The 27,250-nt window shown below is 44.8% G+C and overlaps 2 protein-coding genes across 8 annotated transcripts in view; one reads left to right on the forward strand and one right to left on the reverse strand.

Moving 5' to 3' along the window:
• The first annotated feature begins 939 nt into the window (after positions 1 to 939).
• TELO2 (telomere maintenance 2) lies at positions 940 to 26,047 on the forward strand. Of its 5 annotated transcripts, none has more exons than XM_035130440.3 (21): positions 940 to 1,095; positions 2,187 to 2,533; positions 4,228 to 4,505; positions 6,322 to 6,390; positions 7,839 to 7,986; positions 8,828 to 8,930; positions 9,432 to 9,500; positions 11,690 to 11,831; positions 13,280 to 13,416; positions 14,353 to 14,441; positions 15,019 to 15,126; positions 15,242 to 15,330; positions 16,461 to 16,552; positions 17,354 to 17,470; positions 17,772 to 17,843; positions 18,133 to 18,303; positions 18,928 to 19,019; positions 19,954 to 20,053; positions 21,664 to 21,728; positions 22,752 to 22,867; positions 25,101 to 26,047. In XM_035130440.3, the coding sequence occupies exons 2-21, from the start codon at positions 2,202 to 2,204 to the stop codon at positions 25,196 to 25,198; spliced, it is 2,487 nt and encodes an 828-aa protein (XP_034986331.3). In that variant the 5' UTR covers positions 940 to 1,095; positions 2,187 to 2,201; the 3' UTR covers positions 25,199 to 26,047. The 5 variants fall into 5 exon arrangements, with proteins under 5 accessions (XP_034986331.3, XP_034986333.3, XP_034986332.3 ...); XM_035130442.3 differs by having other exon boundaries at positions 975 to 1,124; XM_035130441.3 differs by lacking the exon at positions 940 to 1,095 and adding an exon at positions 1,148 to 1,279.
• IFT140 (intraflagellar transport 140) overlaps positions 21,722 to 27,250 on the reverse strand; it is an 88,780-nt gene continuing 83,251 nt past the window's right edge. Inside the window, exons 30-31 of one of the 3 annotated variants that reach the window (XM_088656631.1) lie at positions 26,292 to 26,515; positions 21,722 to 21,892 (exon numbers count right to left, since the gene is read on the reverse strand). In XM_088656631.1, the coding sequence (XP_088512757.1) occupies positions 26,312 to 26,515 (204 nt within the window). In that variant the 3' untranslated portion in view covers positions 21,722 to 21,892; positions 26,292 to 26,311. Of the gene's footprint in view, positions 21,893 to 24,975; positions 26,516 to 27,250 lie in introns of those variants that run through there. The other 2 variants (XM_088656632.1, XM_035130435.3) reach the window with 2 other exon arrangements.

Below are 27,250 nucleotides of genomic sequence, written 5' to 3' on the forward strand. Positions count from 1 at the left end.
CAGCTTCCGATTAGCTGCAGGAAGCTCCTGCAGCCAATCGGAAGCTTGCGGACACCTCGCTGCACCGGGGTGGGGGTGGGGACTGACTGAGCTTCCGATCGGCTGCAGGAAGCTCATATCTTAAATTCAAATCGTCATTTTTCAAATCTTTCAAAGAATTGTAGATTTGGAAAGGGACCACGAGGGTCATCTAGTCCAAAATATGCAGGAACATTTTGCCCAATGTAAGGCTTGAACCCTGATAGGAAGAGACTCCTGCTCTACAGAATGAGCTACACTCTGGCTTAGGAAGCAGCCATTCCAGAAGCACAACCTGTCATCATGGGAGCCTCCGTTTTCCCCTGAAACAAAATACGATTGCCCGCGGGGTTCATTTCCCGCCTTTTAGGCCATGATTAAGGGGGAGTGGGCTAGACCACTGCAAGATGTAAGAAAGATTCTGCAGGAGCTTGGTGACTTCACAGATGAGCTAACTGTTCCACTCTGATTAATTACTATTTAAAAAATAAAAATGCAACTAGCAAGGCCATTTTAGAAGAGCCAGATGAGGGGCTGTGGTGCTCAAGACAGTCAGCAAGTCTCGGGACAGATTTCAGGGTTGGGGGTAGTGGTTAAGAGTATTGGATTAGGTAGGATCCCAGGGAGCAAGATTCACTTTCCTGTTCAGCTGCAAAGCTCTATGGGTGATCTTGGCCAACTCAATAACCTACCTCACAGGATTGTTGCGAGAATAAAAATGGGGAGGAGGATGAACATACACGCCAACCTCCAAACTCCTTGGATAAAGAATGGGGTATGGATACAATAAATAAATAAAATTCAACCCAAGAGTGAAACCAGTAACACCCCACCCAGAGTCTCAAAAACAGGCCGATAGAAACTTTATCGTTATTGTCTCTTTAAGAAAAACAAGAAGGGCGGAAGAGAAAGGGGCAGGGCCGGGAGAGCGCGAGAGCTGCGCAAGAAAGATCAGCAGATTCGACAGGCTCGGCTCGAGGCAGGAGCGTCGATTCGGCGGCTGCTGTTGAGACAAACGTATTACTCGGAGTGTTGAGGACGGACCGTAGAGAGTTATATATATGAAAAAGAAAAAAGGTAGCGCAACACACAGACATAAACTTCCGGTAAAAAGCGACGCCGCTGGTGGTTCCTCCGCAGTTAGGCACCATAGAGAGCGCGAAGCAAAAGCTAGAATGACGCTTGATTGGGTTTCCGGTCCACATGCCTGGAGAGTGTCTTGGCGGGGTCGCTGTTAGCCGTGGCATCATTTCTGCCCTTGGTGAGGCGTCGCCGGGCTGGGGTGGCGAGGAGGTGGGAACTTCTAAAGGCGGGAGGCGAGGGGCTGAGGCGTTTCTCCCTCACGCTGGGCGGTCCTGTTCTACACATCAGCGTAGGGTTTCAGTCCCACTGAACTCAGTGAGACTCACTTTCGAGTAGACATGTCTTGGGTTCCGTGTTACGGTAATTTCCAGAGCAACAGCCGTGTTGGTCTTTCGGTGCAGCAAAAAACAAGCAAAACCCAGCGAAGAAATATTGTGGCTCCTTAAATACTTAACGCGTTTACAGTATTTTGGCTTAAGCTTTTTGTGGTCGGCAGCACATTTGTTGAAGTGGGTTTTAAAGGTTGTGCTATAAAAATTTTGTTATGTCTCTAAGGTTCCGTGAGACTCATTGTTGCGGTGCTAACCAATGCGTGTCTACTCAGAACTGAGTTCACTGGGGCTTATTCCTAGGTACCGGTAAGCAGATAGAGGATTGCAGGCTTAGTCTGAAGTTTCCCTTAGGCTCACATAATACCTACACAGGTGGGAGCATCCTGAAGTCTTGTACTTGCATGTTTCTTTAGATTTTTAAAATCCCACTCTCCGCTCCCACAAGGAGGTCAGGATGTTGGTGGTTCTTATTACTTACTATATTTATATCCCATGTTTTCCACCAAGGAACTCAAGGGTACCAAGTCAGACCATTTGTCCATCTGGCTCAGATTTGTCTACTGATGGGCAGCAACTCTCCAGAGTTTCAGACTTTGAGTCTGTCCCAGCCCTACCTGGAGATACAGTGCAGAAGTTGTACCCCTGAGCCATGACCCTTTCTGTTTCTTCTGTTCAGGGGATAGTAATTACCAGCTCTACTTTCTCCAACCTTGGTGGTATTTATTACTTATCCACCTCCTTGTTGTTTTCCAGAAGTGAACAGGATAAATGGATTCTGACCTGCTTCAAGTTCGCCATATAGTACAAGAAGCAATTGGCACCCTATCTGTTTCCAGAGATGGAGCCCAGATCTGTGAGACTTTGCGAACAATTAAGAGCTACCTTGGTGGGACTGAAAATCCACCCTCCATGAAAGAGAAAGAAGAATTTACTCGCAATCATTTTACTACCTTTCTGCAGTGTCTTATCAGTAACCTGAGTCTTCATTGGCTGGAGCAGTTCCAATCAGATGAAGATAAGGAGTTATGGGATTGCTTTTTCTTGGAAGGACCAGCAGACCAAACTTTTATGGTTCTTTTGGACACCATCATTTCTACAGCGTAAGCATGGCTACTGTGCTGTGATTTCTAATTCTAAAACTATTTTGTTTTTAGGATACTGTACTCTCAGTTTAGAGGCCTGAATCCCAATAGCCCAGTGCTAAAAGAACTTTTTCATATACAGGGAAACTGCTGGTTTTTATTTCTGACAGCTGTCTCGCGCTTCATCAGATGCCACTCAACATTTCATAGCAGCTTTTTGGAGTAGGGTTGAATGTTTGAGCTGCAGTGGGAAGGAGGATCCCAAAAAGTCAAAATGCATATGCAAAGGAGTGTGTATGTGTTTTTTAAATCCCACTTGTAGGCTCAGTTCAGATGTGATTCATTGTGTGAGTTGGCATGAATAAGATTTGTGAATGCACTGTGTCTTCTCTCTCCTAGTTTGTTTGCCCATCTTAGGTTTCAAGGCAATTACAAACTCTAGTTTCTGAATTTGGATATAAGGGCAAACTAGTTTGTCACAAGCCATAGATGGAAGGCAATGCCAAGGGGCTGAGGGTGTGCCTAATCATTCAGCCATGGTTTGGCATAACATCTGAACTGAGTCATTGGCTGCATTCAGACATAAATCTATAGCATGGTTTTGCATGATGAGAATGAGCATGGCTAAATCTTGGTCTCATGTGCCCTCCTCTTCAGTGTTCATGAGAAGATTGAAAGCTTCTCCTTTCCCTTTAAAACGAATCATGGAACCCTGTATGTTCTAACTTAGGAACTGAGTTTTGTCTAACCGTGGTTACTTAAACAAGACTCAAAACAATGTTTTTTAACTAGCTGCTGTTAGTGCAAACCATAGTTCACATGTTTAGAAATAACAGGTGACTGTGATTAATTCAAAAAAACAAAAGCAAAGGCTTTTGAGCATCTCATACATGCCAAGAAGTAGTGAAGAGGAGAAAGTGCATGATCCCAAGACTCATTTTCCTAATATTGAACTGTAGTGTTATTTCTGAACCTGGTAATTGTTTCAATATACTATACAGTACTGCATGGACAGAACCCAAATATTCTTTTATTTTACCTCTCACTTTGCAAAAGTTACTATTAGGATTGATCATAGTTTTATACCAAGAATACAATTTCTACACCACAAAAAAGTTAAAAATTCCCCTTTAGAAAACAAGGTAGACTTGACTATTTTTCCTATTTCACACATTCTTAGGTGCAATATTTTGGGCTTTACAGAATTTTGAATCCCTTAGTAAGGGATATCATCCTGAAGTTCAAAGAAGGTGATGTGTGGTTGCAGGAGTTATACGAGAGTTATGGGGTGAGAATGTGGAAATAATTGTGGTGTGGATGTGTTTAAAGGAAGACTGAACTGCCATTGGTCAAGGATGCTATAATTCTTTCCTGTAGTTGGGTTAGATGACCTTTAAAATTCCTTCCAGTTCTAAAGGTGGTAGCTAACAGAAATTGATGTTCCTTAGTTGATTTCAATGGGTCTGCTTTGAGTATGACTAATGTTGGATACAGCCTAAAATTCTATGATTCTAGAACAGCTTAATGGACATCTGTGAGTCCTCAATAAGCATTGCTTATACATTTTCAAGTCTTTGCCCACAAGCAGGAATAATAGAAAAGTGTGGTTTAAAAAACAACCACCAGAATTGCAGGTGATGATGTTATCTGTTGAGTTGCTTTTTTCCTTATGATTTGAAAATAAAGGCAGAAAAAAATACCTTTCCATGTAGGCCCAGTTTCCGTCTGAATAAAGTCGTCGATGTGCTGGAGCAGTTCCTGCAGAGAGCTGGGCTGTCTGCTCTGATGTGGGAAGTCTGCAAACAACAAACACAAGCTGGCCCTCCAGTATTACAGGAGGCCATCCTCAATAAGGTGGCCTGTCTCCCTGATCACCTAGGCAACAAGCTCCAGGGAGAAAACCGGCCTGTCTTCTTCCCCCAAAACTACTTCCCGCTGCTTGGTTTGGAGATGGTCCAGGTGCTGGAGAGGATCTCTGATTCGCTGCGAGGTGAGATTTCACAGGATTATCTTCTGCTGCTGCTGTTGCTGCTGCTGCACTGACAGGCCATGGCTAAGAATAACAAGTATTTAAAACCAGTGCTGAAATTAGGGGAGGGAGAAGGGAAGGGAAGGGGACCTTTAATGAAATCTGCAAGCCCCACCCCTGCTTCCTCCCAAGTTTAGCCAAATGACAGGCTTCCCCACAACCTTTTGCAAACAAGAGCTAAGGGGGTGCCAGAAAATATAAAGGGGCCAGTCTGTGCCTCTTGTCTTCTAAATAAAGCAGTTAACAGAGGTGAAACTGGATGGCTGAGACCAGTAGCTAGGCTGAGACCAGTAGCTAGAACCAAACCAAGCAATGCATAGTTGGAGACCAGATTGCTGTCCTCAGCCATGTACATAGTTACAGAAATGGGAAGGATCCTAGCTAGTGACCATTGAATAGAGGTAGAGGACCAAATCATGTCCTCCCTTAGTCTTTTAAAATGGAAGCAAAAGGAAGCCAACACAAAAGTTAGGGGGGGTAGTCTCTCACCATTTGACTGCCTGTAATTTGAGCATAAGACAAAACAATAACTTTATATCATGAACCTACATTGGTATAGTAGGAGTATGCAAATACTTTTGAGGTTTTTGTTTTTTTCAGAATTCTTCATTGTGGATAATTTTTTGTCTAGATACTGCTTGATGAAGAGCTCTGTGAAGACCAAACTTACAAACTGATCTTGGTTCAATAAACTATATTTGTATTTCTTGGTGCCAACACAGTGATCACAGCTATCAAACTACATCGTTACTTAAAAAAATAATCTGACACCTGTATACCTTTAGGTGCATGTGAATAATTAAAGGCAGAAGGGTGTGTGTGCGCTCGTGTGCAGTCCAACCAAAATAAAGCACATTTAAATCCCATTGTTGTGAGTGTGAGTCTTAGGCCTGGAGAATTCAAAAAACCTTTTGCAGGTTTACAGTGGTACCTCGAGTTACAAACACTTCAGGTTACAAACGCTTCAGGTTACAAACTCTGCTAACCTGGAAGAGTTACTTCGAGCTGAGAACTGCCCCAGGATGAGAGCGGAAAATGTGTGCCGGCAGCGCAGTGGCAGCAAAAGGCCCCATTAGCAAAAGCACGCCTCTAGTTAAGAACAGTTTCCGGTTAAGAACGGACGTCCGGAATGAATTAAGTTCGTAACTAGAGGTACCACTGTAGTTTATTGATTTATATTGTGCCAGTGATGCAGATGGTGCTTTGCATCTATCTCAGGGTACACTGACCAGCCGTCGCTCCTTGGAATTTTTATGGGGAACTTTCCCAGCACCCCTGGAGGGGGTGGGCCTTAGTGGTTTGCTGGCTTTGTGGTCATTTGTGATCTCACAGAAATGGATTCGTCTTCCTAGCCTTGAAAGGAAGGCCAACCTATTTTGTGCAGAGGTGGCTTCTCTCAAACCTCATAACGAGGCTTTCATTGAGTAGTGAGTTTTATTCTTCCGAAAGGACTTTGTCATCCTCACTTGCATGGACCATCTTTTCATTCTTCATGTTTAGCTCACTAACAGTTTGTTCTGGGTATAAGCTTTATCTGAAGAAGGGTGCATGCACACGAAAGCTTATACCCAGAACAAACTTAATTGGACTCTAGGGTCCTACTGGACAATTTTTTTAAAAAATTATCCATAGCTCCAAGTTATTGACTTCCCCTGAGGACTTCCATTTCTATGCCAGTGCTCTGTTCATCTTTGTGGAAGCTTTGCAGCTGGAGCTTCAGTCTCAGTTCTGTGATCTGATGGATCCATCGACTAATGTGGCTTTTCTTGTATTCCAGGTGGCTTGGATTGCTCAATCTCCTTTGTGTCCCAGGTGCTAGGGAAGGTATGCATGCATGGAAGACAAAGTGAGTGCTTTTTAAAGCTTGCAGTAAGCCATAACTTATTTTCAACATGTCTGTTTTCACAGTTGCTTTCTCTTTGCTGTGTCACTGGTTGAATCAAACTGCAGCGATTGATTATCACTTGATGTAATCATGCTTCAAAGAACTCCTATGTAGGCTGGTTAGAGTGTTGCAGTGGGTAGTGTGGTTCATATGAACGTTTGAAGCAGCTTTATACTGAGTCAGACCATTGGTCGATCTAGCTCTGCCTAGCAATCTGTCAGCAGCACTCTCCAAGGTCTCAGGCAGATTTTCCTCCCGCAGCCCTGTTACCTGAAGTGAAGGTGCCGGGGATTGGACTTGGGACCTTATGAATACAGAGCATGTGCCCTACAACTGGTTTATGCACAGAGTCCCCAAGCTTGGCATATCGCAGGAGCTCATTTCACAAAAAACATTCACACTCATTCTGAAGATTTAAGTGTACGTGCATAATGAAGTGTAAGAAATCACACCGTATCATAAAAAGTATTTAGCTTCCAGAGTTACAACTCTATGAAGATTATTGTCTTATGAGGAGGCTGGAGTCTCTGGAACCTGGAAATATTAAGCAACTTGATAATAGTGTTAGTTAATAATAACAACAAATGGTGATTTTGGGCCACTAAGGAGAGAATTCCAAGGGTTAATTCACTGAGAGCTTTTAGCTTTTCCAGATAACTTGATTTTCTGTTCCTGCTGACTTGCCCTCTTTTCCCTGCACCCCCACCTCCTGGCTTGTGAAAAGTCATTGGGTGCTCTTACACATCACAATAAACCACGTGAGGAAGAGACAATGAAAGTCAGTTGGAATACATAATCAAGTTACTTGGTAAAGCTAAACCATGGTTTATTGTGGCATGCATGAGCTGCAGTGAACCTTGGGTTCATGTGATTCCTTCCCCCAGACTGGAGGTTAGTCACCTCTGCTATGATGAATTCTTAGAAACTGTCTAACCTATGACCCGGACAGCCAGGCAGGTGGCCTGGAAGAGGAGCTGGATGCTGGATAAACAGGGAGTTTTGGTTTGATAACCAGTTTTTCTTTCGTATTCTATGTCTCTCTTTAAATGACTTGTTCTCAACAGACATGTTGAACACTTAAGACTGAGCACCGCTTAAGAAAAGGCAGCGGTTATCCCTTTTTCAGCCACTAGGAGGCAGACTTTTAAAGACCAATGCAGTGGAAGGAATATATAATGCCATGGTTTACAGTGGTGAAGAACAATATTATATGATGTGGGAAGGGGATTCATATAAAAATGTTTTTTAAAGCTCTCCTTCTCGAAGAACAGCAGGAGAGATCCCCCTCGTCCCACCACCCAAATTATCTTAACTATTGGCCAAATAAATAAATAAGGAAGTAAAAAGGATGTTTGTTCTTCCCTTTCTGATTTCAAAGCAACTCATTTTCTTCTTCTTTTGGGATGCAGAAGAAATCCTGAACGTGTTGGTGTCCCACCTGACGGATCGTACCCAGTCTGACTGCATCTGGCAGAGGATATGCTGGCGACTGGTGGAGAGTGTGCCAGATCGCTGGGTGGAGCCTGTGGTCTGCGGCTTTGTTCAGGCAGTAGCAGGGTAAGCAGCCAAACCTCTGTGTGGAAAGATGGGTGCATGTCATGCCTCCTTGTATCCTTGCAGCAGTTGAAAATAGTTCCCCCAAGAGCATGTCTGCACTACAAATTAGATTTACTTTCAGCCTGCTCAGCTGCTGAAGTTTGGAAAGGAGGAAGGCTTATTTATTTCATATATTTATTTATTTATTTATATGTATGTATGTATGCATGCATGCCTTCTCAAAAAACACAGCCCTTTGGGCAACTTACAATAAATGACTCTTTAAAACAATCTGAATATAAGACAGTTAAAATATAAACTGAAATAACTACAAGAAAAACACAGGTCACAGCATCTCCAAGATGTAAAAGTAAAACACAGACTTAAAAACTGAAGAGACCCTGGCAATATAAGTTGTTTAGGTGGCCTGGGTAACGAGAGAGGTCTCCACCTGGCACTGAAAAGTCCACAGGGGTGACACCAGGCAAGCCTTCCTTGGAAGGGAGTTCCATTTCTAGGTGCCAGTACCAAAAAGGCCTTCTCTCTGGTGGTTGTCCATCTCTCTTTATTCAGTGGGAGCACCCCAATACAGCACCTGAAAAGAATCTTAAAAGTTTGGTTAGGGAGAGGGTGGTCTTTCAGACATACTTGATCTGAGCAGAGAGACCTCACTCTTGCTTTTCTCTGCCCTTATAGGAGGGGAACTTGAATATTGCATATCTTGGTTTGCCAATACCTTCCAGACTTCTGTTTGTGAATCATCTAGTCATGTAATCCAGTTGTGATTTTAAAACAGCACCGATATAGAAGAAAGACATTGATGGTTGAAATGTTGTTTTGTCTGTATTGTCTGTATTGCTAGACCTGCCGTGCTGTCACGATTGTTGGGGAATTTGGTTGTCAAAAGCAAGAAGGCTCAATTTGTGATGACCCAGAAGATGCTGCTGCTTCAGTATAGCTATCCGGTGAGAGTCCTTGGATGTCATTAATCAGGAGCCAAGCATGTTTGTTGAGATGGCATTATATGCTCTTGGACTTGCAAGTACAAGTTTCAGGGTGCCCCTTCTGAGGCAGGTTTGGGGAAACTTAGGCCAGCAACATAAGGAGGACATCACATAACCCTGGTTTAAGGAAATAACCCTGCCATCCTGCTTTCTAACAGTAAACCTGTAAATTGCAGGAACTGTTTTTCTTTTCTTCTAATTTTAAGATATCAACACAATGCATATCGTAATGATACACTGAGCATATTTGTAAATTTTACAATTGCAACAATTTGGTCCACTATGAACATTCATTGTCAAGCTCATATTCCCATATAATGATCTGAACAGTTGGTCACCCGGTTTGGTTTATAGTTCATAGCTTACCAGAAGATATTGAGAGAGTTTGTTCCTTTCTCAAAGGGTCTGCTGTGATTTCCATTGTTTGTCATGCGTATGAGCTCTGTGGTTTCATTAATACAGACTATGGTGCTCCAGAACCTCCTTGGATATCTAGCCCTGGACAACATGCGGCGTCTCTTACTGATCAAGGTAAGCAGGGTGACGGTTAGCAAAATATATTTCTATATATGTGTGAGAGAAAGAGATAACATGCAACTTGGTAGAGTTCATAGGAGCACCTTCCCAGTCCTGTTGTTCTGTGCAATGTAATAAAAACACATCAGAACTAACAATGAAAGAGGAGTGACCCGAGAGCCATTGATCTTGCCAGCCTGTGTTTCACTCCTTTTCAGTGTGCTAACAAATTAAAGGTTTAAAAGTGAGATAAATGGGTGCTCATTTCAGAGTGGCCTTTCTCTGTCAGTGGATGAGATCTTTCCATAAGGTTGGCTCTCCCACTTGTCACAAGATGCTGAATATCCTGTGCGAGAGAGGGTTTTCTAGTTCTGGGGAATATTAGATGTTGATGGAGCTCCATTGCACTGAAACCAAGTTGGGTTCTCCATCCTCACCTCTTCTGGTTTAGCTTGCTAGGGTGGGAAGAGGAGGCGCTAACCGACTGAAAAAGTTGGTGGGATTGCAGATGCAGCCATGTGTTCCTTCCAGCAGATTGATGAAAATGTTGTTGTTGTTGTTGTTGTTATTTATTTATTTATACCCCACCCATCTGGCTGGGTTTCCCCCGCCACTCTGGGCAGCTTCCAACAAATACAAAAATACATTAAAATATCACAGATTAAAAACTTCCCTAAACAGGGCTGCCTTTAGGTGTTTTCTAATTGTCAGGTAGTTGTTCATCTCCCTGACCTCTGATGGAAGAGCGTTCCACAGGGCGGGCGCCACTACCGAGAAGGCCCTCTGCCTGGTTCCCTGTAGCTTTGCTTCTCGCAGTGAGGGAACCGCCAGAAGGCCCTCGGCACTGGATCTCAGTGTCCGGGCTGAACAATGGGGGTGGAGACGCTCCTTCAAGTATATAGGACCGAGGCCATTTAGGGCTTTAAAGGTCAGCACCAACACTTTGAATTGTGCTCGGAAACGTACTGGGAGCCCGGTGTTATGTGGTCTCGGCGGCCGCTCCCAGTCACCAGTCTAGCTGCTGCATTCTGGATTAATTGCAGTTTCCGGGTCACCTTCAAAGGTAGCCCCACGTAGAGTGCATTGCAGTAGTCCAAGCGGGAGATAACTAGAGCATGCACCACTCTGGTGAGACAGTCTGCGGGCAGGTAGGGTCTCAGCCTGCGTACCAGATGGAGCTGGTAGACAGCCGCCCTGGACACAGAATTGACCTGCACCTCCATGGACAGCTGTGAGTCCAAAATGACTCCCAGGCTGCGCACCTGGTCCTTCAAGGGCACAGTTATCCCATTCAGGACCAGGGAGTCCCCCACACCCACCCGCCCCCTGTTCCCCAAAAACAGTACTTCTGTCTTGTCAGGATTCAACCTCAATCTGTTAATTGCCATCCATCCTCCAACCGCCTCCAGACACTCACACAGGACATTCACTGCCTTCACTGGTTCTGATTTAAAAGAGAGATAGAGTTGGGTGCCATGTTGTGTTTTGGCTGCTCCATCTGGAGGGTAGGGGGGGTTGTAGCTGGGACTGTTGCAAAGAATGACACACATGCCCTTTCCCCCAAGACATCCTGAGCCCAAGGAGCAAGCTCTGCACACACTGCCGGGACTGTCTCCCTGGAGCCCAATCCTTGAGAGGAGGCCTCAGATGGCAATTCAACCCAGATATGCAGGGCAAAGCTTTCCTAGTAAAGCACAGGGCAGATGATCCCAAGACATTGAGAGTTGGTGCCTTGACTAAGAGGTTCTGTACATCTTACTCCTCCTTGACCCTGCTTGTAATTGGGGAGTCTTTACACCCCCAAATTTTGCTTCTGGATAAAAAGGGGATGATGAGAGATCTTAACCAGGTATCCCCAAACTGCGGCCCTCCAGATGTTTTGGCCTACAACTCCCATGATCCCTAGCTAACAGGACCAGTGGTCAGGGAAGATGGGAATTGTAGTCCAAAACATCTGGAGGGCCGAAGTCTGGGGATGCCTGATCTTAACCAAGCCTTTAAGAGGCATAGGTCTGGCTCCAGCAGAAGACTCCATCATACAAAGTGGAATTGGGTTCATTGGCACTTACTGTGAAGGTGCCTCCTCTGGTGGACAAAGGGAGTCGGTTACTGCTGGGTTATTATGTTAACAGGTCCCAAAAGGAGGCTTGTGGGGACAGGGGCAGAATGACACATTGAACCCGACACTCAGGCTTCTAACGCAGGTTTTGAAAGAGCTGCTGGAGACCTGGGGAAGCAGCACTGCTGTGAAGCACTCCCCAGTGGAGCAGCAGCTGTACATCAGCAAGGCCATTCTGATCTGTCTCTCTCATCTGAAAGAAGCAGAAATACTAAGCGACAGACAAGGTAAGGGAGAGAGAAAAGGACCAAGCTGGCATCTTGGGCCTCTGGGCCTCTATTCATCACGATTGCCATCCGCTCGACCGAATTTCGGACTTGATCCAGCAATGGGAGCAACTGTTGTCAAGGGTTGTGATACCGAACTCTGAAATCTCCCACTCAGATATATATATAGGTGTGTGTGTGTGTGCGCACGCATGCATGCCTGCTCACCAAAATCTTCATGGTGGAATCTGGGTGACTTCCTGGGAGATGCTCACAGGGTGGCTGCGGCAATTGGTTGTATCCAGTGCCAGTCCTACTCAGAGTATACTTCTTGAAATGAATAAGCCTAAGGTTGCCCTGTTACATTCTCTTCAGTGGGACTACTCTGCACCATTGGATAGAACCTATTGTCTTTTTGTGAACGTCATAAAACTGCAGTTTATTGAGATGTGGTGGGATCAGTAGGATGTCTTGCCAGTAGCAATCAGATGAGAAATAGCAGCCTTCCCTAACCTTGAGACCTCCAGATGTTTTTGGCCTACAACTCCCATCAGACCCACCTAGCATGTGCGTACTCTGGCTGGGGCTGATGGGAGTTGTAGTCCAAAGTATCCGAAGGGCAGTAGGTTGTTGAAGGATGACACATGGGATGGTCACGTGCTTTGAGCTTGGAGTACTGGTGCAGAGCGTTGCTAATGATAAGTTATTGGTGATGGAAGATCACAAGCCTGTTAAGGATTTTAATTTTGACCCATGGGCAGAAACATCTAACAGGCCTTTATTTATGGATCATTGTGCAACTCAGCCAGCATGTACTGGGGATCAGTACCCAGTAGGGCTCTTCTGTTAACATTAAGGACTCTTTTTTAAAAATAAAAAAATGAGTGCAGTCCACAGAGATTTTGGGGCTGTCTTGTGTGGCTTCTTTCTTGTGTGTCTTCTGTCTTGTCATGTATTGGTACAACAAGGTTCAAGAAAAGGTACCATATACATTGTTGAGTCTATGGAAAAGGAGAAAAGAAATGGATATTATACTATTATGTTGCATTGTATACTTCTTAAATATACAATGAAAATTCTTTATTTTTCTGTTAAACCCCCCCAAAAAAGACTAGCACATTTATTATGAGTCTGTCTCATTAGATGCATCATTCTTCACAGTCCATAAAACCTTTGGAAGTAATACATTTTGTAGCCATTAAAGTGTTTTTCTGTTTTAACCTGTGTTTAGTTGGCTACTCCTTTGAGTAGTGTACCCCCATCACTAAAAAAAGAAGAAAAGGAAAGGTCAGCACTGTCTTCTTCTGCTTGCATTGGAAAGCCGTAGCCAATGGTTCAAAAGATGCTGAAATATATATTTGCCCCATTGTGGAAAGCACAACACCTGCTTATCATGTTTTAAATATGTCAGAGCTGGCTATTGTGCTTTTTGCTGAATTTGCCTGGTCGCCTTCTGCTTGCCCTTCCAGAGCTACTCACGGTCATGATGGAAGGGATGAAGTGTCACCTGGACAGCAACTTGCCACAGATCCGCCATATGGGGATGGTTGTAGCCGAGTGCGTCAGTGCCAGGGTAATGCCTGAAGGCCCCGCTCTGAAATTTCAGGTGAGCCAGCCAAGTGAACTTTCTGCAGTGCTCCGTTGTGGCAGGGGAAAAAAATCCTTTAAACATGCTAGTGGAATATACCTTTGGTATTATGTCCCAGCTTCTGCCATTTAAAATGGTTTTGTGTATATGCTTGTGTGTGTGACAGAGAGAATGGTTCTGTTTAAATATAATGGGTAATCAGGATTTCCCACCATGTGAACAAGTCATGTGAACAAGCCTTTGGCTCTTGCACTCTGACTATCAGGAGGAGAGTGCAAACTTTTGCTTCTGCTTTTAGAAAGGCAACATCTCCTTGTTAGGTCCAAACTTGGGGGACTGGTTTGCAAGACCGTGGCTTCAGATCCTGGCTTTCCCCCCCTGAAACCACAGTTGAAACAAACCATGGTCTTTCACATCTGTTTGTAATGGGCAACTGTGGATTGTTTTAAAAATGGAAGCAAAACCTTATGTCTCCTTGTGGCTGTACAAGAGGCAGGGTGGGAAAGTATGCAAGTGTGAGGCTTGTGCAGGTTCATTCATTTAGCAGGAAACTGTGGTTTCCTGTTACGTCTGACTCCAACCAACATTTAGTTGAGTCTGGCCTTGCTTTTAAGCAGGCACCTGTCTCTTGTAACGAACCTTGTGGGTCAACCTGTTTCAACCATTTTCTGATGTGAAACAACAAGCGTCATCCCAAGAATGGACTTAGTAAATCAAAGTACGGCTGCCACTTGCCTTTACCCAAGAGCCAACGTGTGTACTATTCCTCTTTTTCAGGCACCCCCAAACTTCGGCCCTCCAGATGTTTTGGACTACAATTCCCATCATCCCTGACCACTGGTCCTGTTAGCTAGGGATCATGGGAGTTGTAGGCCAAAACATTTGGAGGGCCAAAGTTTGGGGATGCCTGCTCTTATTCTATCTTAATGTTTTGCTTTGTTCCCAATGTGTTAGTATGAAGAAGATGATGAGATCAGAGAGTTAAAGACCTTGCTGATTCAGAGGCCAGAGCAGATTCCTGACAGTGATTCCAAGAGCATTGGGTAAGTTAGCCTTAGACTCCTTCAGCTTCAGTTTGCACTGACTGCTTTTCGTCATTGTTTTGTCTGCTGGAGACTTTGGCCTACTTAACACATAAAACTAAACCATAGTCAAAACTAATCTGTGTTCATTTGTGTGGTGCCAAAATACACTTTGTTGAATAAGCCAGGATTATAAACTGGTTTGATCTAACCTTGTTTCAACAAAGCATGGTTTAAGCTAACCACAGTTTGTCCCTTTCAGATGTAATTATAAAATAGGAAGCAGATGTTCCCAGACCTCTCACTGTAGCTATGCCAGAGGAGGGGGGGTGGGGAAGGAAAGCTCACATGAGCCTAGAAACTCACTACAACATGATGTGGCATTCTGTGCAAATGGGATCTTTTAGTTTACAGAACAGTTTTCTTATTTCTTTGTGGAGTTTCAGGACATAACTTCTGATGTTTTTAGAACCAGGCTAATTTGCAGCATGTTTGTATAATAGTTATGTTTTCACCTGCCGTTGCACCTCTTTCCTATTATCAGCATAAGCAAGACTTTTCCCTCAGTTGGTAGGAACTTTTTTTTTTGCTGCTGCAGGAACAGCAGACCAGCCATGACACCATGCACTATTCTAAAACCCAGTGTGAAACCACAGCCAAGTGCTTCCGAAGGACTGGACCAGGAAGATGACTCTGAGCTTGATAGGTATGTGGGAAAATGTTGTTGCCAAGCAAGAAGATAGATACCATGTGGAATCTTCGCACTGTGTGCATGAATCAAAGCTCATTTGAGGAAGAATTTAAATTTGTTTCTTTTTCAGCGATGATGACCTTGTGCCATATGACATGTCAGAGGACAAAGAACTGAAGAAGACCAAGGCTCCCACCTACATCCGAGACTGTATTGAAAGTAAGTGATTAGGGATAAGACGGTATGAAGTCCATAGCATTGTTCACATGACACACTAAACCGTAGTTAGCATGACAAGAGCAAGTAAGATTGAGCCACAGTGAGCCATGGGCCTCCAGACTTCCCCTTCCCCTCCCTGCCTCGCATTTGACCAGGAGAAAAAATTTGGAAGCGTTTGTTTCCACTTTTGCTTAACTGCATTGTCCAGACCAGCAAACCATGACTGACACGAACTGGATAGTTTCAATCAAGCAAACTTCAAACCATAGTTACTGAGGCTGGCTTGTTTAAACTAACCATAGTTAAAATTAACCACTGTTTCTGGTCTGTACAGTACAGCATAGGAAGCTGTGGTTAATCAAATAACAGAAGCAAAAGCTTTGGAACTCCTTGGAGAAAGAGAGGAAGTGTGTCATGTGGCTTTATCATGGTTGTTCTAGTTGTGCAAGCCTATGATTTAGTCTGACATGTGAACTAGCTTTCTGGGAAGTTTTGTTTGTTTTTATCCCACCTTTCATCCAAGAAACTGAGGACAGCTACCCTGTAGGTTGGTTAGGCCAAGAGAAAGCATGCCTGGCCCAAATTCACCCAGCAATTTCCATGGCCAAGTGGTGATTTGAATCTGAGTCTCCCTGCTCCTGATCCAAATTCCTAGCCGCTAGACCACAGTGGCTCTCAACATGTGTTGTGTTTCCTGGTTGAAATAAACACATTTATTGCCTGTGAAACACCCTGTGGCTTTTCTATTGGGTTGACACATTCTATGCCTTATTCAGAGCCTCCTGCACTTCTTTACTATCTTCTGTCTCCTAGACTAGGGCAAGTCAACAAGGTGCCCAACTGATGGGGCTGGACTCCAATTCCCATCATCCCCTAACCATCGCCCATGGTGGCTAGGGCTGATGGGTGTTGGAGTCAAGCAAATTTTGGAAGGCACCTCATTGACTACTTTTGTCTCAAGACCTATCTATGAAAGACTGCCACAATGATATGCAAACCCAAATCTTTCAATTTAAAGCATATAATTGCATGAACTTTCTGCGTAACATATATTCCTGGTACAGCAATAACTTGACTGGACAACTGGGAAGTCAAATGCAAGCTTCCTTCTCCTCTTTTCTTTCTCTCAGTCCTGACTGGTCCCGAAGATCCGGACAAGTATGAAGCCACAATGAGCACCCTGGAGACTTTGATCCGAAAGAACGTGGCAGCTGCACGAGAAGTAAATGCGACCTGTGCCTCTTGGTTTGATCTTGATTCGGCTTTAGAGATAACCCATGAGAACTTGTTGGGGCTCAGGAGCTTGCCCTTGACAAGTGAGAAATACAGGAGGGTGGTCCCCTTTGCCATTGAAAGGCAATGGCAGTTCTCTGTAATTCTGGTGGTGGCACCAACCCCACGACAGTTGACTTCTTTGCTGTCCAAGGCAAAATATTGTATCTGGGGTGTGAGGGGGGAAGGCGCAGTTAGGACTTTAGATCAGGCATCCCCAAACTGCGGCCCTCCAGATGTTGTGGGACAACTCCCATCATCCCTAGCTAGCAGAACCAGTGGTCAGGGATGGTGGGAATTGTAGCCCCAAAACATCTGGAGGGCCAAGTTTGGGGATGTATGCTTTAGATCAGGCACTCCCAAACTTCGGCCCTCCAGATGTTTTGGACTACAGTTCCCATCATCCCTGACCACTGGTCCTCTTAGCTAGGGATCATGGGAGTTGTAGGCCAAAACATCTGGAAGGCCGCAGTTTGGGGATGCGTGCTTCAGATGATCCCCAGTTGCTCTGCACATATGTTGAAGCATAATCAGTCTAGGCAACCGTGGTGATCTCTTGAACACCCAACTTAGGGCGTCGTGGGAGAGGAGAGGGGGCATGGAACTGTCATCTCTTCCCTGCCCCCTGCAAACTTTTTATTACACTCGATGAGACCAGCTGACTCTCAACTTGACCTGCCTGAAACATCAAGCCTCTTGAACAGCTGAGACTTCAAAACACGCACATACGGTCTTTGGTATTTTTGTGCAGGTGAGCGTGGAACTGGCAAAAGTCCTGCTGCATCTTGAAGAGAAGAGCTACATAGAAGGCTTTGTGGGGCTTCGTCAAAGCGCTCTGGTGGCCATCGCTGTCACAGACCCAACACCAGTGAGTCCTTGTGCTGTCTTAGGGGCTGAGGATCTTCAGCTGGCCTTTCTTAGCCAGGCTCGAAGAGGGCCGTTTGAGAAGGTAGCTAAGGGGCTGGTAAGACAAGGAGATTGGTAAGGTTGCACTAGGTGGACAGGGAAAGCATCTGGCTAGGAAGGAGCAGGAAAGTCATGGGCAGAAGCACTGGAATATAGCGAGCGCTCTGTTCCTCTGCCCCTAGCTTGCCAGATTGATGGGGCAGCTTGTAAGACTAAGGAGCCACAGAACACCTCTAAACTCACCTTTGTTTTCTGTTGCCTAGGTGGCCCAGTTTCTGACCTCTGAGTTCTACTCCCTGAACTATAGTCTCCGCCAGCGCATGGACATCCTGGATGTAAGTGGCCCTTTTCCAGCATATTATAAGCAAGCCTTGCGAGAGGTAGTGTTGCATTGCAGCTAAGAGACTGAGTGACCTGTCGGAAGCTCCCCAGTTCACCCCTCACCTCTGCCATGAAGTTGTGTATCTGTGAAGTTCTGACTCCCGCATCCCTTATTTTGCTATTGTAAATGGTTTCTTGTAGTTTGAATGATGCTCTATTATATTTGCTGTCCTCGTGAAGCGAGTGGGATGCACTGCACCTCCAGGCTAGAAGCACCTGACAGCCTCTTGTCTATTCACTCAGGTGCTGGCCAGAGCAGCCCAGGAACTCTCTCAGCCCTTTTCTCCTAAAGCAAAGCAGCTTCCTAGTCTGAAACAGCCCAGCATCCAGATCCTGTCTAGCAACAGCTCTTCTCCAGATTGGCAAAAAGTTGTGGATGAAAGGATCCGAAGCAAGACCAGGAGGTTTGCAAAGGTGAAGCCAGGAAATGCAAAACTGCCTTGAGCTGCAGCAGGGGCACATCAGTGCAGACAGACGAGCTGGTCATGTATTCAAGGGTCTCCTGCTCCATCCAAGAAATATGCTTTTCTGTTTAGTTCAGGCTTCCCAAACCTCTGGTAATGGGAGGGGCCATACATTCACCTACCCCACGTGGAGAGGAATCCTCTCTTTGTTCTGAAGGCCTTCATAGAAACTTCCTTTACTCAGCCCAGGAGAGACAGCAGCCCATAATGTGATTAGGGCCTTGTTTGATCGACTCTCCTCAGCTTTCAACCCCCACCCTCCATGTCTATAAATTATAGACCTGTTCCGGCCTGTCCTTGATCTCTCCTGATAGGGCTATGTTGGTGGAAGCACCTTGAGAGCTCTATCCCTGATCTGGTCAAAGTAACAAATAACAAATTAACAATTATATTAACTCATGTGACCTTGAAAGGGACCCTGAGAGTCCTACAATGATCCCTCACAAGGAAAGCAGATTGGTCTGTTTAAGGAGAGTGGAACAAAACATTGCATCCATGAAGCCTCCTCTGGGGTCTTAGTCAAGTCTCGCTAGTGATGGTTCTCCTGCCTGACCTTTTACTTTGTTTGGAACAGGGCCAGTCCCAAGCAAAGCCACCATCTGCCCCCAATAGATTTGGTCCAGTTGCTGGTCATTTCTTTTTCCCGCTTCTTCGGAACTTTGACAGGTGAGGCCATCTGCATTTTCATGTCCCTAGGGCTGTGTTGTGTTATCAGAGGCGTGCATGGAATACATTTTGAATATCTCCTGCAACAGCACCCATTATATTCATGGCTGAAATTTATCTCATGGCAGAAAAAGTAAGCTAGCAATCAACCAGGTGTGTGATTCAGGTTTGGTAGGTGCTGGGCTGTCTGTATTCCATGTGAATAAATGCACCAGGCATTTATATTTAAACAAACAAGTACTGGTAGTTTAATCTAAACATAGAGTACAGGACTTTTTCTGTCTTTTTATTTTGCCACTCCCAACAGCTCCAAGAGCCAGAACAGTCCAAACTCTTTAAAAAGACTAAACTGTAGTTCACCTTTTGATTTTGCAGGACTGCTGCAGCAAAAATGTCCAAAGGGTGCCTTTGCGCCCATGTCCGTGGCTCCTTTTGGAATTGCTGCATGTCTGTTCTTGTTCTGAAAAAGAAGGCTCTGTCTTGGCTCCTGGAATTCAGTTCTCTTTAGCAATAACGAAGGATGCCTGATGGAGAACAACTGTTCTCAGCTTTTTGTAAACAGCAATTATGATAGGAGCTGGGAGCTGCAATTTAAGACCAAGGCTTGCTGCTGCTTCTCCTTCTCTTTCATCTTCATAATAAATAATAATAATATTTTTTAAAAAATAGAACAAATTGCTGTCCCAGGAAAACGTGTATCTCAGGTGTCAGAAGGAAATCGATGAAGGTTTCCAGGGGGGGGGGGGATTCCCCAACCTAGGAGCTGCCACAGAGAACGCCCTGTCCCACCTGGGCCAATTCTCTTCCCAAAACTTTTGAGGGCAGTGGAACTACTGGGAGGCTCCCTCTGCTGATCTTAAAACCTAAGGGGGTTTGTAGGGAAGGAGGCCATCTTTCAGTGCCAGTTAGAACATTCTCCCTCTCTGCTTTCCAGGCCACTGACCACCTTTGACCTTTTGGGAGATGATCACCTGGTTTTGGCCCGGCTGACACACACCCTGGCAATTCTGATGTACTTCGCTGTCAACACTGTGGTGAGGATACTAGATAGGCCCTTCCAAAGTACCTGAGAAGTACAGTGTTGCCTGTGTTTGGCTTTTGGCATGCTGTGGCATCCCATCTTTTTCTAAAGGGAGCCAGTGAACATTTGCTTTGGCGGACAGGATGTGAGGGGGTGAAGCATCTACACATGGTGTATGCAGGGAGTTTTCGAAATTGCGTGGTCTGATTTTGGCTCTGTATTAGCAGAGACCCTTTCATTTCAGGCAAAAGCTGCTCACCTTTCGATGCTTCACTCTGTAACTACCACTGGCTCTGGGAGTTTGCTTCCCTCTTCCCCTCTAAAATCAGGGTGGGAAAGTTGTGGCCTTCCAGATGTTGCTGGACTGTAGCTTCCATCTTCCTCGACCACTAGCCATGCTTGCTGGGGCTGGGAACATCTGGAGGGCCACAGCTTCCCTTCCCCAACTCCAAAAGCCAGGTGCTTTCAGGATTCTGCATAAGCTGCTTGGTTTCAGCACTGCAGCAATAGCCAGCAGACCTAGTAAATGCAGGTGGGTGGAATGGCCACTTTTGACACAACTCTCAGTCACTGTTGCCTTCCCACTCTTCAAGCACTGACATACCCGATGGCCTTCCAAGAATGAGTCCTTTATCTTTGATTGGGTCACTTGTAATTTAAAAAATGAATAAATCCAGATTCCTCGGCCTTGCAAGCAACTCCAATAATGTGTTCAACAGGGAGATATAAATACGTATCCCACAAAGTAAAATAAAAACACACACAATTTGACAGTTTATTTAAACTTCAAATGTGATGCTCTTCAGTTTTTAAAATGGATGTCAATATTTCTTAAATCAGTGCATGCCGAGTTTCCCCCACTGTGCTTCACCTGCAGGATGTGGTGATTCCCCTGCCTCCACCCCCAAGTACGAAGCAGTAGTTCCTTTGGTTGTGGATGAGCCACTGTTTCCATTCCTGGTCTCTTAATGCTTGAAACCAGGGCAGAATTTCTGAGGGAGAGCGGAGGAGGCTCAAGTAATAGCCAGCAGTACTGTTAACAGATGGCAAATTGTCACTGCTTTTCGGTACAATTCTATACTTGCCTACAAAGGAGCAAGTTTGAGTTTGGTGGGGCTTACTCCAAGGAAAGTGACTATGGGATTGCAGCCTTTGCTTATTATACAGGTGAAACTCGGAAAATTACAATATCGTTGAAAAGTGCATTTATTTCAGTAATGCAACTTATTATTTTTTATTTTTCTTTTAATTTTTACAAATGCTTTCTTTTGGAAATTTCACAGTAATAAAAAAAATAGTTACAATAATACAAAAAATAAACATCGCTATTACATTTCATTAATTACATTCCATTTATAATTGACCAGCCTAACGACAAGTAATTACAATTACAACAAATAAAGGCTTGACATATCTTGCTTTGCACGTCATGCATCTTTCTCATATATTGGTTTCAGCTTTTAAGTTGCATTACTGAAATAAATGCACTTTTCAACGATATTCTAATTTTCCGAGTTTCACCTGTATCTTTACCATTTGGATTTTCTGCCTCAGAAAGCAAAATACCCGAGGCTACCCATGCAATGCATCTTCCATGGATCCTGATTTGTGTGTCTCCTCCAGGTGGCAGCTGCGATGGGGAAGGCACTGCTAGAGTTCGTCTGGACCCTGCGCTTCCATGCAGACACGTGAGTTCCTGTGAGCATCGTGGTGACAGTGGTGGGTCCCTCTGCACCCAAAGCCAGGGAACCCAATCAAGTGGGGGAAGGAGTTTGTTCTCTCTGTCCCATTCTCGTCCTTTGGGCCCCCCAGTAGTTCCAAGATGCCGAAGCCAGGTGTGGAAGAGAAACGGCTACAAAAAGGGAAAGTCAGGTTGAGTAAAACTGAGGCTAAGAGAGCGTATCAAGTCACACTGCCCTCCTCAAGTTCTTGAACGAGTCAGCCATTTTCATAAGCAACACTTTCCAATGTCTGTAGTTTGAATGTGAAACTCATGCAATCTCGGGCATGAATATATCATCATCATCATCATTTTATTAATATGTCCCCTATTTATTTAAACAAATTTTTAATAAATAGTTAGTTGCATTCTCTTGCCCAAGGCAACTCCCAAGTGATCTACAACAAACCAAACACATGAATAAATCGTGTCTAAACATAGACGTACCATGGACAAATTTAACAATATTTGGAATTTAGTTTTATAAACAAATGTATTAGATTAAATGTAGGTTAACTACTGTGACGATCTTGTAATGTTTATATGTTCTGGGTTTTTTAAATATTTCGTATGGGTGTTAGTTCTCCCCCCACACCTTTTTATTCCCCCACTTTTATGACTTGTTTTGCCCTGTGTGCACTCTCTCCCTCTCTCTCTCCACAGACACAAAAAGAATAAATTTTAAAAACCCATGTAGATACATTAAAACCAAGGAGAGGGGAGGGACATATACTGTACTCTAGGAAAGCAGCTTTCTTGCTATTGTTCTTTATGCTCCCAACGAGCAACTAGAAGATGTGAGCAGGACAGAAATCTCCTGAGTTCAGCTCTGGGTAACTCTAGGTGCAATTCAAGCAATTAAGTTTGGTGACTCCAGCAGGAAAATGAAGCTAGCAAAGCAGAAGGCGGTGTCAAGGCCACCGGCTATCAGTTGGGTAGGGATTAGATTCCTTCCTGCTGGCTTTCACAAGGGCACTCCTTTTCCCTGCAGATATGTGCGCCAAGGGCTTTTGTCATCTGTCTCTTCCACACTCCTGAGTGTCCCTGCTGAGTGCCTTCTGGAGGACATGACAGAGGAGCTTTTAGAGACCCAAGCCTGGCTGGCAGGTGAGAAGTCGCTGTGAGAGCATGCCATTGGCAGGGGTTATGTTGAGGTCAAACCTTCTCTCACTCTCTGATATTGGCGAGAGACAGAGAAGCTATATCCCAGGCTGGAATTTCTGTGTCCTTGTTCCCAGTGTGTCAGTTTGGTCATGTGAATGGGTCTGTCTTCCTGAGGGTGTATGGAAGTGGGGGATTTTTCTCAGCAACCCCCCCCCCCACAACCAAAGAAGAATACAACCAGTCTCCAGTCAGGAGAGGGCAGTTGAGCGTCTCCTGCGTGCCCAGAAATGCACGAGGTGATGCAGCATGATTCAGATTTCATTGCTGAAGGGTCGAGTTGCTAGGAATCAAGTGCCACATGTCCTAGATAAGCTCAGAAGCCTTCCCATTTATGCCCTGGGTTGCTTTCCCTCACCATTTGGATCCTGAGAGTGAGCTTCCCACGGGAGCTGGAGAGGATGTGACACCAACACAGCTAGTCTTTGATCCCTGGACTGGCTGCTAGAAATTGTGCCCTTAAAAGGGAAAAGGGCTGCCATGGAGCCTAAAGATTCCCTCTTTTCCCATGCCATGGTGTGTGTGGAGAAATAGGCTTTTGCTGTCCTCGAGCGTAGCCTGCTGAGCAATGTGTTGAGGCTAGCCTGAAAGGAGACGGGATGCATGGTCTTGGGCTGATAACACTCAGGAGGGCAACTGGATATGTGGAGAAGAGTCTTCCTGGGCTGGTGCTAAAATCCCATATCCTCCTAGGCACAGATGGAAAGTATTGTATAATATGAATAGGGTAGGATTTGCATATGCACTCAAGGTGTGGAGGGGCAAAGTCATCACATATTTAAACATCTCTCCAACCATGATGACTAGAAACTTTGGCCTTGTGGGTAACATGTTGCCTGGCTCATGAAGCGCTATAGGCATATGGAAAGGGAAGGCAAGAGCTAGTAGCTTAGAAAATTGTGATAGCACAGAAGTTTTGACTTTTATTTCTTCTACTGGGCTAGCCATCTGCTTCCACGGTGCACACACTCTCGTTAAATGAGCCTTTGTTACATTGGGGCAACTGCTGATGTTAATCATTTTGGACCGCAGGCTGCCCTTAGAACTGTGTTCCATTCTGTCATTTTATAAATAGAGGGGGGCTATCTGAGTGAGTCATGTACCCAGACTGACCTAGTGCTAGGCTTCAAGCGCTTAGCTTGTGCGCACAGGATTTCCTCCCACAGACTCACCACTCTTTCAGGCTCCCCTCTGCTCTGACATCCTGATTTCCACTTTGCAAGACTGTTAGAAATATAGAGCTGCCAGCCACCCCCTCCCTCCCTCCCCCTGGTACAGTGCCTATTAGCTGCCTAGTAAGCAGAAATTCAGTAGCTGAAATTTATTCTATCCTGGCATCTGTATGTTGGGGGGAGGGAATGATTTGCCTGCTGCATTTCTCAATTCTCAATATATCTGCAACTGTTTAAGGTACAAAAACCTAGCCAGAACAAGACCGGCAAGCTGAGTTGATGTGCTGCATAGCACACTGCTTAAGACAAGGAATGATGCAAGTGCCACATCAGATGCAAACTTTTCTGTACGGTATGAGGACTATTTGTGCTTCACAGTGCAAAGAAGTGCATACCTGGTTTCATAAATGCACCGGTACAAAGTGGCTTATTGTTGCTCATGCATTGTGCAGTTGGAAGCATACCTCTGAGTATGATGGCAGAAATTTCTTACACACACAGATAGGTGCATGCCTGAAATGGCTTTGTGGAAGTCACCACTTCACAAAGCTTTGTGCAAAATGTGGATCTGTAAACTTGAGCTGGGTTTGTGTGGGAGGCAGGCTTTAAATTCTCATTTAAAAGTAGTTTAGAGGTAAAGAATCTGAAATACTGAGCCAAAAAAGAGCACATTCCAGTGTTCCCTCAGTTACTCAGTGTTAAAACTCCTCCAATCTTTACTTGGTCCTGTGGTTAAAGAAAACAGACAGCTACTGCAACTTTATCTTGCTTGCACCTAGTGCTGAGATGTTTTGGTTACACAGGGTAACTGTGTAAAAAAGAAATGTTGCTAAATAAAGTTTGGTCTAAAATCAAACAAGCTGGGTATTTGGAGAGCTGGGGTGGGGATAACTTCCTTTTATTGTTCCTTTACTGAAGCACACTTGACAGTTCAACTAATGCTTTACAGGGATTTCCTCGAGCCATTCTTTCCTCTTCTCTTGTCTGTCTTTTCCTATTTTCTGCAGATGTCGCAGAGAAGGACCCAGATGGTGACTGCAGAAGTTTGGCACTGCAGAATCTGCTACTGATGGAAAACCTGAAGAAAAAAACTCTTGAAACGTGAAGGAGGACTTGATGATGGGGATGCCCTTTGCCTGCCCTCTGTCCAGCTGGGGGCTCAGAATCTGCCCTGTCTCTGCTTGGAGGAAAGGAAGGAGGGCACTGAGCTGTAAGCCATAGATAGGTGGCTTAGCACCTGGGCTTGGTAGCAGAGGTAGTTGAGTATGCGTTTGTTGTTGGTCTGTTGGTAGAGCTTTTCTGCAAACACATGCTTGTGTGTGCATAGGCTGACACTGTAGCCAGGACAGGAGCAAAGAGGCTATTTACTCAGTGTTCTTGAACCAGGTTAATATGAGTATGTTGCAAAGGAAAGGATCTACGCCAGCTCCTAGAACCTGTGTGTTGTTCGACTCGTCTGAGCTCTGGGTAGAGCATGGGCTCTTTTTGACTTTGGGTCCTTGCTGGGTATCATGCAGTGGCCAATGGTAACACAGCAGGACTCTATTGACTGATCAGGTCTGATTAAATGACTTGAAAGTGCTGTTAACTCAGCCCAAGATGTTCACTAAACAGAGGACTAGTGCACAGGTCGCGTGGCTCATCTGCCAGGAGCAGATGAAGTCATTTCTCCTAGCACCAGTTCACCCACCCTGAAAAAAGCACACTCTCAGCATGCACTAAATGAGATTAGTGCAAAGTAACCAAGCGGAGAAGGGGGTGGGGTGGGGGGAAATGGAAGTCATGTTGGATGCTCCATTTGATTGCATCAGCTTTTCAAACAATGTGTTATGATGCTTACATCAAGGTCTGTTTTGGCCCAAACCTCTTGGTCTCTCATCTTTTCTGGTGTACAAAATTACTCAAGACATTTGTGTTTCCCAAAAATGTAATAAAAGTACTAAAATATCTGAAAGTGGGCTAAAAACAAAAATGGCTATCTTGAACTATACATATGTTTACCACTACTAACTGGCTAAGAGATGCACAAACCTCAACAATTGGGCAGTGCATTCAAACCGTAACATCTTGGAAAAAGCCAAGCATATAATATAGCTTAGAAACTGGCTTCCCACCAGTTAATTTACCCCTTAAAAAATGAGGCAAGGCAATCCTTTGGCTCTCCTCCAACAGTGCAGGAATAGAAGTTACCATCTTACAGGGGCCAAGCTCAGACTCCTTAGGAAGCCTCTGCTTCATCAGCCACTTCGTCTTCCACCCCTTTCTCCTCCATGCTGTTGTGGCGAACCCTCTCTGGGGCAGTGCTTCGGCTCAGAGGAATGCCCAGTCCCCTGTGGACTGCCTCCACAGTCTGTTGGCTCACATAGTAATTGAGGTTTACGCAGGGAATCTTTTTCCGCAACTCTTCTAGGTACCGGTAAGCCTAGGGAGAACAAAAGTATGTTATGTCATAGTCAAGGGTTGTTCTCACTTGGAGAGAATGATAAAATGAACTAAAAAATCTACCTCCAGGTGACTGTGGCACAGACAAGCTATTTTAAGCTCAGACTGTAATCCGTTACCTGCTTACATTGAAACAGTGCAATCATAACCACGGATTTGAGTTGTCTTTGGGAAACCATATCCACTGATTTTCAGCATCTGACTAAGGAGTTTTCTAATAGCTATACCAACAGCAGAAGGGTTGTGAGATGCTGGCTTTCATTTGCTGTATGAGTGATTCCCAAGGCTCCATAATATCTAGAATTTGTATCCCTTCATGTTCATATAGCTAGAACCTGCATTAAAGGGCTGGAAGCCAAGAGACAGACTTTTAAAAGATGTTACAGTGTATAGGTAGATGTTACAGAACTGTTAGCAGCACTAGTTGGGAAACCTGGCATTAGACGGCTAACAGTATGGCGGGATCCATCTGCAGAACAGATTTGCTGCCAGGCAGTGTCTTTTAATGCAGCCCATTTTTTGCTTGAATTCCATGTGACTAGAAGCACCTGGCTGTTCCAGAGCAGCAGTTCCTTTTGCCCACAGCCAGTAATTCTGCCTTCCCTATTTTACACTAGGTCATGTTGACACTTCCTGCTCTTAGCAAATGAATCATTGCGCCTCCAGATGGTTCAACACAATTGTTTCCTCTGCTTGTCTGTGGCTCCCCCCTTCC

The sequence above is a fragment of the Zootoca vivipara genome, chromosome 13, assembly GCF_965207765.1.
Source record: "Zootoca vivipara chromosome 13, rZooViv2.hap1.1, whole genome shotgun sequence".
In the NCBI taxonomy this organism is placed as follows: domain Eukaryota; kingdom Metazoa; phylum Chordata; class Lepidosauria; order Squamata; family Lacertidae; genus Zootoca; species Zootoca vivipara.

Bases quoted from the DNA above. Each gene is read 5' to 3' on its own strand.
- TELO2 (XM_035130440.3), top strand. From the start codon at position 2,202: ATGGATTCTGACCTGCTTCAAGTTCGCCATATAGTACAAGAAGCAATT. The intron at 4,506-6,321 runs GTGAGATTTCAC...CTTGTATTCCAG, and splicing joins GATCTCTGATTCGCTGCGAG to GTGGCTTGGATTGCTCAATC. The intron at 6,391-7,838 runs GTGAGTGCTTTT...TTTGGGATGCAG, and splicing joins ATGCATGCATGGAAGACAAA to AAGAAATCCTGAACGTGTTG.